The sequence below is a fragment of the Beta vulgaris genome, chromosome 5 (genome assembly GCF_026745355.1).
Source record: "Beta vulgaris subsp. vulgaris cultivar EL10 chromosome 5, EL10.2, whole genome shotgun sequence".
Classification (NCBI taxonomy): Eukaryota; Viridiplantae; Streptophyta; class Magnoliopsida; order Caryophyllales; family Amaranthaceae; genus Beta; species Beta vulgaris.
In genome coordinates this window covers 449,736-460,514 of record NC_079206.1, presented here as the reverse complement: position 1 = coordinate 460,514, position 10,779 = coordinate 449,736, and the positions used below count along the sequence as shown (strand labels likewise).

At 35.8% G+C, this 10,779-nt stretch overlaps 1 protein-coding gene across 1 annotated transcript; it reads left to right on the top strand.

The window, feature by feature from the left end:
* The first annotated feature begins 2,786 nt into the window (after nucleotides 1–2,786).
* LOC104907822 (hypothetical protein) lies at nucleotides 2,787–10,321 on the top strand. The gene is made up of 5 exons (XM_010696816.4): nucleotides 2,787–3,142; nucleotides 7,716–7,793; nucleotides 7,871–7,955; nucleotides 8,771–8,859; nucleotides 9,985–10,321. Exons 1-5 carry the CDS (start codon nucleotides 2,876–2,878, stop codon nucleotides 10,126–10,128), a joined length of 663 nt encoding a protein of 220 aa, XP_010695118.1. The 5' UTR covers nucleotides 2,787–2,875; the 3' UTR covers nucleotides 10,129–10,321.
* The last annotated feature ends 458 nt before the right edge of the window (nucleotides 10,322–10,779 follow it).

Below are 10,779 nucleotides of genomic sequence, written 5' to 3'. Positions count from 1 at the left end.
ATTGTGGTATCTGGTAGTAATTTGGGCAATAAGGTCTTCATTCCACGAATGACGCTGACTTTGTCAGACTCAACAAAATTTCCCATCAAGTTCCAACGGAGACAATTCCCTTTGGTTGTGTGCTTAATGACAATCAATAAAAGTCAAGGACAATCACTTTCGCATGTTGGCCTATACTTCCTCGGTCTGTTTTCAGCTACAGACAATTTTATGTGGCCGTATCAAGAGTTACTAGCAAGAAGAGTTTGAAAATTTTAATAGTTGATAAAGAACGTGGAACATCAAATGTTACCACGAACGTAGTGTACAAAGAAGTATTTCAGAATGTTGGTTAAATACTCTTATTATTAATGTTACTCAATAATTAATTTTTATTTTCATCCACTTTGTTGACATGTATTTTTTTTACCTCAGATTTTTATGATTTATATTGCATGCGAACTTTAAGTGTTTCAAAATATGTTGCAACAATATTTACAGATATTACATTTGATGTACGCAATTATCTCAAAAAATAAACTTCCCGTGCATTTTTGCACGGGTTAAAAGCTAGTCCTATATATAATGCCTCAATGGCGATCATGCCATAAGAGATTGATTTGCAATGGAACTTTTACTTAATTTGTAGCTCGTGCTAATCGTAAGCTACCCTTACCCTCTCCCACCCCGACAAGATCTTCACTCTCACTTCTCATTGTTAACTATACTGATACACTACTACAACACCAAACCACACCAGCCATCACCAAACTAATACAACCATTCTCAAACACTACAACATAATAATACATAAATTCCATTGTAATTTGCCAAACAAATTCTTGAACAAAGTAATTATTGCGCATGCATGCACGCAAGTAAGTTGTTGAATAAATTTCTCAAATTTATTTGGTGGTCAGATTGATCTTCAAATTTAGTCATATCGCCGTAGAAGTCATTAATCAGTAGGCAAAAAATCACTCGAAGGAATGCGTGTTCTCCCATCCTTGAAACATGAATTTCCACACTAGATTTAGCAAAGGTGAAACTTTCAAAAACAGAACATAGTATATACCGTACCTAACCTAGGAATGTTCGTTATTTTGGGTGGTGTTGGCTTAGTAAATTAAGTGCGCATATAAACAGCACTTTACTAAACCATGTGCTATGCAAATTGCAAAACTAGATGATCACCGAATGTAAAACTAGGTGCCACAACTCTAGTTTTTGAATACTTAATAATCCAGTTTATATTTCCTTGTCAAATTAGACAATATTAGATAAATTCAAGAAAAAAGTTCCGGCCAGGGGGCCACACAATAGCTTTTCACCAAAAATAAAATAAGATTGCTTAAGCTCTTAAACAAGTCAACCCTAAAAAATTGTAAAAAAAACTTAATTAGCCAAGTCATACATAGAAACATTAAGTCATGATATGATGCACCTAATATGATAAAGAAAGTAAGACAAGTCCTACTAGCTAGCCTGAATTAGATCATTAATATTTAAGTATGTTTAACTTGTTCTTTATAGATTAAATAATGTCAATAGGCATACTATATGCAGCAAAGTTTTGTTTTTTCTAAAAAAATTCCTTCCTTAAATGTTTTAGGACTTTTCTCTGAATTTGAATTTTTTTACTTAGTAGGTCTTCATATTAAAGCTCAAGCCAATTAAGTCCGTAGTGTCTTTCGATATTGCCATATTCCCTTTTGCCGTATTCCCTTTTGTATTATGTTTTAACATTAGGATTTTAGTGTGTTGTCCTTTCCCATTATTTTTTCATTTCTACCTTTCCTAATTCTCTCAAATCCTTGTACCATATAAATAACTATTAAAATCTTTATGAATTTCAATATAAAATGCAACAAATAACTTCTCTTCAAGTAGTTGATTTGAACCCAATTAAGTGCTTCCTAGTTTATAACATCCACAAATAAAATGAAACCATATCAACTAATGCTTGAAAGACGGATGAAACATGACGAATTGCATGCATTAACCAGATTTAAAAAATAGATTTGTACATTAACATTCAACATCTTTGAGGCTGAGGTGGTCGCGTAGTGATATCGCTTTCTTTCTCATATTTCTGAAATTTAGGAATCAAACCTCATGGAACTCATTTGAGAAATTCTCCGATTCTTCTTATTTGCTCAAGCGATCCCCTTCATCTTACCTTAAAAAAGATTTCAAAATTTAAGACTACGAATGAGAGTAAAGTAATATGGGCCATATGGCCACGAGTAGAGATGACCAACAGTCCGCCTCTTGCGCCGTGGGGGCTGAGCCCGCGAAAAGCCCGATCTAGCCCAATTCGAACTGTGAAATTGATGGGTGGATCGTGGGCTAGATTTTTTGAGTCCGACCCAAGAAAGTCCTCTACTAAAACCACCCAGTCCGGTCTACGAAAGCAGTCTAACCAAACCATGAACCGGCCCAGCCCAAGTAATTATTCAACCACATTGTGTATATATTAATCAAATTTGTATATATTTTAATCAAATTGCATATATTATAATTCAATCAAATTCAAAAGTAATGAAATTATTCATTACTATTAATAATTGTATATATTTTAATTAATATTAAAGATTTTATGTAAGAACCGTTTCTCGAACCGTAAAAACCGGTAACAAACGGTGCATGTTAAGATTTTTCAGCCCGTAGACCAGTCCACCCAAACTGTAAATTTCACGATCCCATCCTGGACTGTGAAATCTCAACCAGATCCACTAGAACCTACGGACCATCTCGCGCAGCCCGTACCAGTGGCCATCTCTAGCCACGAGACGAGAAGACAGGCCCAAAATTTTGATGGCAAAACCAAACTGAATTTAGGAGAGAGAGAGACTATAGAGGCGAGTGTAAAGAAAGAACTAGGAGTACCATAGAGATGGAGGAGTTAGAAAGAATTCAAAGACGAATTCTGGAAAGAATAGCGCACCTTGAGTTTCAACTTTCTCTCTCCTCCCCATCTGACGACGACGACGCCGCCAATGATGCCACTGCTGAGCGTCTCTCCGCCATATTGCGCGTTAATGGCGTTAATGACTTCAGCTTCAAGGTTGTTCCCTCCGATTACTACGATCGTCCTCTTGAAGCCAGACGACACCTCCTCTCTGCTCCTTCTATTCATCATCTTTGTAAAAGCATTGTTCTGGTACAACTTCTCCTTTCTTTCGTTATTTCTCTATTTTTATTAATTACTGCATTACTTTCTCTGAGATTTTTCAATTGATTTTACCCCAATTATGCAATCACGATCGTACACAGTATACTCTAATGTGCTGTCAAATGAATATACTCTATAGTTTATACTATGGTGAATTCGTGATTCCTTGTTTTTCATTTTATCAATCTCAATATTCGACAATGCCATTTTGTGTACTCCCTCCATTTCATATTAGTCGTTATACTTCTCAATTCACGGAGTCTTAGGTAATTTTTGGAGAAGAAAGAGGTAGAGAGTAAAAAGAAAAGGGACTCATGTAAGTGGAGAGAGATAGAGAGAGTTTATTGCCCAAAAAAAGTATAGCAAGTAATATGAAACTTCTCACAACGAAAGTGTAGGGAGTATTATGAAACGGAGGAAGTATACTGTTTCTGAACCATCAAGGTTGCCTTAATTTTGATTTTTTGTTTGTTTTGTGATGATGTTGCATTTTCTTGAGATTATTAATGGAGAAATACCGATTCCTTGCACCGTTGAATGCAATTGGATACTAGATAGCTTCGAGAAATCAACAGTTGTGTGTGCAGGAAGTCATTTTTCTGTCCATACTCTAGTCCGAGAGTACTTGATATTGGTCTTTGAATAGGAATGTTAGACCAAAAAGTCACCTTCTTTAATAGGTTGAGAAAGAACTTGTTTGCAATGATGAGCCGCACTCACGGTTGAGTGAGCTTGCCTTCCGTTGCAGTACTCAGACTGAGGTCGAACCAAGCTTGAACTCTTTTAGCTTCCAAGTTTTAAGCTTGTCTGAACTTGCTAATCGAGCCAAACTTGAGTTTATTTTGAACTTGAACAACTGGCTGTAGCTAATCAATTGCTACTTCATATCATAAAACTCCTACTAATGTGTGTGTGTGTTTTTTTTTTTTTGCAAATATCCGGATGTTCCATAAGTTTTTTGTGAACATTGTACTGCCATTCAAGTATGTGAAGCTCAAGTCGTTGTAGAGTTCAAGATCCATTAGTGCTCACTCGAGGTTGAATTTTGGTCTAGCTTTAATGGGTATATCAACTCCAGTAGCTCATGAGCTAGCTCGATTATTTTTGTTCATAGTGGCAATTTGAATACTTTTGCGAAACATTTTCTCATGGCCAATTATGTACACTACGTCCTCATTTTATATTATGTGGTCTATTTGCCAAATTTGTATGTTTTCCGATATATAAGTTGTTTTCTAGTACAAGTATATCAATAGTTGTTGCCGCTTTTTGTCCCTTATAGTATGCTGTGGGTTTGACAATTTTATTGACTGGTGGAGTGAATTTGGTGAAATATAGATCAAGTGAAATGGTGGGATCACATGTTGTTATGTGAGAGTTAAGTAATAGGACCGAATCCAAATAAAATAGGTGGAGCTTGGAGACATCCCAGAAAGGAAAATGGTGCATACTATATGGGACGGAGGGAGTACGTTATAATATCAATGTTATGCTGTAGGTTATATAATCTATAAAACTTCATATGTCATATTTCATTACCAGTGTAGTGTTAACTAAAGTGTATTTCAAAGCTGTACACTCCTAACAAAACCTGTTGAGAAGGCTTGGGTTGGGTGGGGGGGGGAGGGGGCTGTTCTTGTACGGTTGTACCTCTTTTGCTTTACAATTTAAGAGCTTGCTATTGTAGTAAATGAGTCATACCTTTTGGCAACAGATACCTTTCCTGATAGTTATATTGATGCGTTCACCTATCCTAATGGCTGCTACTGGTGATTCTCCAAAACTCAGTAGCTTCTCGCTTTCTCGATCCCGAATTTGACCACACTGCTCTCTTTGCCTATGTTTTAAGAGCAAAAATGCTACCACCTCATTTTTTTTTTGATGTAATATCCTGTGAGTCTGTGACTCCTGTCCGTCAATAACTGTATTACCAACATACTCCATACTTGCCTTTTCACTAACTCTTTATACACCATAGGGGGGGATGTAGGGCTCTCTCCAAAAATAGTAAATGAGATTCTTTACTGTACGAGACCTTATTGCTATGGAGAAATTCATTACTTCTACTTTCAGCTACTTATTCGCTGCTCTATCAGAATACAATTGAGAAACCGCCAAACTGGTTTGCTTCCCCTTTTTTTGGTTGATTGTCCCAAGCCAGTGATTTCCAATGCGGCAATGGATGGATGAGCATATTTATTAGCACAATGGCTTCTTGTTTGATTTTTGATAATAATCTTATTGAGACGGTGAGAATTTTCAAAAATGCTTCTACGATGCGAAAAATATCCAAGCCATGAGCAGCATGGCTTTGATCTAGCAGCTTTAAGTATCCGGAGAAACATCAATGTTTTTGGGGAAGGTAGGGATCAATCATTTGATAATTTTTCATTCTGTCTCTTTGAGGGTATCTGAGTTGTCATTGCTGTTTTTTTTCTTCTGTTTTTCCCGCTTTGGGAGTCTTTCTTTCTGTTTTACTTCTTATCGCCTTCATGTGAATAACTAGTACATAGATATGCAAAAAATAAGAGAATTAATACCCAGCATGAATGTTGTCATCTTTAGGTTATATCTATTCAAGATTAGTAAAGACTAAAAGAGGCTATTCTGAATAAAGTTCTACTAGTAATTTTGCACCAAATGCCAATACGAAAATTCAAGCATAATGATGAGTCAACTTGATAATCTTAATACTGGTTCATAGCTCGTCATATTAGTGAAGAGCCTGTTACATCAAATTTATAGCCTTGTCATCTGCCATCTTGAGTTCACAACATTTCACTCCTTCCATCCTACATGTTTCTCTACCGTTTTTTTATTGGTTTGGCATGTCCTAAAATGTTAATTCAAACCATATTCCCTAATTTTTTTTTTTCAATATAAGGATTTCATTTCCCCTTAATATCAGGATATAGATTGTTATAGAACTGCAGTATGCTACTAAAAATATGGAGAAAATCCGAGAAAGTATTTGGAATAGGACATATAGGCATATGTGGAACATTCAATAGAGAGGTGGAGAATGGGACAACATTTACTAAATATGAAAAGTAAAAATAGGAGTGATTCTTATTACTGCTCCTCAGCTCCTTGGAGGCATCCTATCCTTTTGACCTGAAGAGGTAGTGTTCAGCTTCAGCTTCACAATGCTCCTGATGAGCTCTTTCAGCACTCTCTTTTAGTACTCAATATACTGATGGCTACTCATTATAACATTATGTCAGCCAGAATTATAGCCATTGGACACCCACATAAGTGATAAATTTTAGCCACCAAAACTCATCCTTTGTGTACAAGTCAGCTATTTTGCTTAATATTCAAGACACAACATGAATTCGGTCGAAGGTAATTCACGAGCTGTGGGTCTTCTTTTTGGTGCATGGTCTAATGAGCAACAAGAACACAGTAGACACAATGAAGACTGAGGAGAAGAGTTATGATTAGCTCAACACAAGCATCACACCTAGACATCACTCACATTTTGAAGGAATCCTAATCCGAACTCCTGAAGTTCCTTGATTGATGCGCATGGTCGCTCTAAATGAACTGTTTTCAGCTCCCGTGTACATTTGATCGAGAATTCATGTACGGAAAATTTGTGTTAACTTTAGCAATAATGAACTAAGCTAATCCTGCATTGCTTTTTTGGGCCATATTTGATGACTTTTAGGCTTTTAGCTAGCAGTGAGTTAGCAAGTTGGTGAATTTTTTTTCTGCGATTGATGGTTTTGCAGCTCATACTACCGAGCTGTCAGATGTCATAATTATGCTTAGATTAAATTAACCTTTTTGTTATCCAACTTTCTTCTTTCTTTTGGTAGTCTTAAGTTCCAATTGCCCATCCTAGAGATTAGTTCTGGCTGGCCGGAACCTGTTAGATTGATAGGGGAAAGTTACGCTGAATGGTACTACACATGTAACATGTTTAATCGTGTACTCCCCCTTCTCAAACAAAGAAGAAAGGAACCTTAGGGAATATGATCGAGCTTCCTTCACCTGACCAATTATATAAATCTTTATGAAGTCCCAAATGACAATGTATCAGATAGAGGACAATGGAATATACTCTGATGATCTGAGATTGAATTCTTGACAATAAAACAACCAAAACCATTGTTACCTCATGCTCTAGCTTGCATATAGCCGAATTCTTCTTATCCGGCAAAAGGTGACTGTTGGAAAGTGCATCTTTGAAGTGGAATGTCATTTCAGGATGGAGTATGATGTTAGACATGTAAATCAGCAGTTTGTCAATCTGATCCTGTCCAACTAAGTTACTCTACTGATGGAATACCTGTATGCATTTTTTTTTATCCACAGTTGTTTATTCTAATCTGTTTTTGTGGTGTTGGGGCTGGTTATAATAATCTTGTTATGATGCATATTCTCAAAGAAAGATCCCCATAATGTCAGCTTACGCTGAAGATTAAAAAAAACCTGTGTGTGAAGGTATTGAACAGTACCCAATTTTGTCCATTGGGAGGAGGGTGGGTCTGGATTTGGAGTTGGTGTACACTTCAGCTGCAATTATCTCTTATCTGAATTTTCACTTTTGCTCCAGGTGAATACTCAAGCACAGTCTCACGTAATTGATTGTAACAACCGCAATAATTCAAAGTTCTATGTTGCTGTTGTACAGGTTCTCATCTGCCTCTTATCTTCATAAATTATTTACAGCTTATGGGTTATTGATTCCAGTGTATTCTTTTTTCCCAGTATACTGCAAGATTTAATGCAGAAATGGTCAAGAATTACCTATATTCACTCAATGAGGGCAAAGTGCCCAAAAAGAAATTTAACTGTGAGTGAAGTTTTTACCACTGTGTAAATCATTTTATCTTGACTGTCAGTTGTGAATGGGATATATTCTTCGGACACAGCTGATCCGACAGAAATTGATTTTTAGAAACTGTAGTTTGGTTGTTTTGATTTGTCCATATGGGCGATACGTGATTTAAAATTTTAACTTTGTTCGAAGCTGTTATCATGCTTGTATATTTATAGGTCATTATATTCCCAAATTAATTGTTGTTCTTTTAAGTGTTTTTGATTTCTTATGTCCTGAACTATTTTGTTGCAAACTAAAAGGAAAATGCAGCAAGGGAACAAAGAGGACCATCAGTGTATACTGAGTACCCATTCTCTTACTCCTTTTTGTTTTATTTGCGAATTGTTTGCAGCAATTCATTAAATCTAAGAAACTTCTAACTGTTAAGTGCCTTTGCTTGTTATTTTGGTGAGCCAAATTGAATTTTCATCCCTTTCATTTATTTCCCCTTTATTTCCACCCATGTGAAGTTACATCAATTCAAAGTTTAAGTAACTTGCCTTTTGAAAAACTTTCTAGCTGTAATTGAGTAAATATATGTCAGGTTGTAGTTAAAATGAGCTCCTGTCTAGGATTTTCTGTGGTATTCATGTCTGGCAGACTTTCAGCTCAATTTGTATCTGTTCCATTCATCTGGTAGTAAGTTGTTTCGAATAAGAAGAATGTTGTTTGTTACTTCCTTGCTTCAGGATTGCTGTCTCAGCTACTGAGATTTTGATCATCAGTCTACTTCTGAGTGATCCTTTCACTTTGCACGCTCAAGATCTGACTATTATTTGTTTGGTCAGTGAGGCTTGCTCCAGAGGAGTTATCAAACAACTTAACGGGATTTGGGCATAATGCTGTTACATGCATTGGCATGAAGACAGACATACCGGTAATTGAATTCTGTTCTCAACTATCTAGAAAGCCTATTTTGAAAATATTCCCTTGAAATGTGATTCTTTTTTGTGAAATTACCCCTTGTGATGAAACAATCATAGTTTTTAATTAAGTACATAAGGATTTAGTATTTGTTCACGTGGCGATGTCTATGATATTTTTTTTTAAATGCATATCAGTGGTTGTTAGGGATTATTATGTATGAGCTTTCTGAGCAAGATCTCTATCATTTCAACATATCAGTACTTGGCATTAGTTAAGAGGGATCAGATTCATGGCTTTTTTCTGATACTTGCATGTGGTTTGCTTTCTCCTGCTGCTAGTACCTGCAGCAAGTAAACCCATGAGCATTTGTTGTCTAGACAAGCTATCTATTTTTGTTGTCCTGTTTGTGGCTGGCTGTCTCTATTATATAGGTAGATATTATTGGGCCCTACCCTTTGCCTTGCAATCCATCCATCAGATTGTCCTTGGACCTCACCACTTGGGATCCCTCAATGTGAGGTTTGATGTTAGGGTCTTGATTGAAATTTTGGGTGTCAGAAGTCTTATTTTGCTATAGTCTGGTCTACTTAACCCTTATATTTGTGAACTGGTAATTGGATGAAGCGTTCCAGCATGTCATGCCTTTGGAGTGTGTGTCTCTTGAAAGAAGTTTTGGTTTTTATCCCAGTTTCGAATTCTGTTTATGCATGGAGTAGTTTTAAGTTGCTAATTGCACGCCAATGATTTACAATTCACAAACAGAAAGTAACAAAATATATAGTAAAAAAATCAGAAAATGCATGAATAAATGAGTAGTTCTAAATATATGAATAACTAAAAAAATTGGGGCACAGAGTACAATGCCAATCGACTATGTCCGATTTCCAAAGGCAAAATGCTTTAAACCTAAGGCAATTTTTCACTAACAATTGTAAAATGTTATTGTTCTAGTGTGTCAAGACAAACTCTCTCTAAGTCAGTATCATACCTTTCACTTTTCGTATTGCAATATGCATTACACTTAAGTTTCGTTATTGGAGAAACTTTGATTTTAACTATCTGTATACATATTTCGTGTTTGATTTATTTTGGTTGGAGAAAAAATTGCACTGATGTTTAATGTTTTCTTTCCCAGGTGATACTGGATGAAGCTATAGCAAAGCTTTCACCTGATTTCTTCTGGTTGGGAGGTGGAGAGGTCTATTTAAAGATGGGCATCCGAACATCCGAATTTATTCAATTCGTGAAGCCCTTTGTTTTCAGCTGCAGCACTGCTTGATTGCTCAATATCCAAGAAAATAACAGTTGATTTAGTGCTGCTATAACTTTATCGGTCCGATGCGAGATATCTTAGCTACTTGTATCTTATAGCTTGAACTGGAGAAAGAACCAGATTCTTGTATTGATGATATATTTCTCGATTTGACGAGTACAATTTGTTGGAGAAATAGGTCAGGTCTTTTTCTTGTGAACCAGATTCTTGGACCATGATGTCTTTTGACTAGGGGTGTAAGTTCGGTTTTTGGTTTGGTTTTAGGTCAAAACCAAACCAAACCGAAATAAATTCGGTTTTGAAATTTCCAAACCAAATCCAAACCGAAATTCGACTCAATCCAAACCAAACCAAACCAAAATATGAAACCAAAAACCAAACCAAACCAAAATATGAAACCAAAAACCAAACCAAACCGGATTTTTTTTATCTTTCAAAATCCAAACCAAAACAAACCAATTTTTTTTCATATTCCAAAATCCAAACCAAACCGAAATGAAACTAAATCAAACCAAGATAAAAACCAAACCGAATTTAAACCAAACTTTTTGATAATTTGTATTTAAAGTGACAATATTTTTGTATTTTCGTAATTAATATTAAAAAAAAGAAAGAGAAAAAAATAATTGACAAAATTCGTATAATCGTATGTTAAGT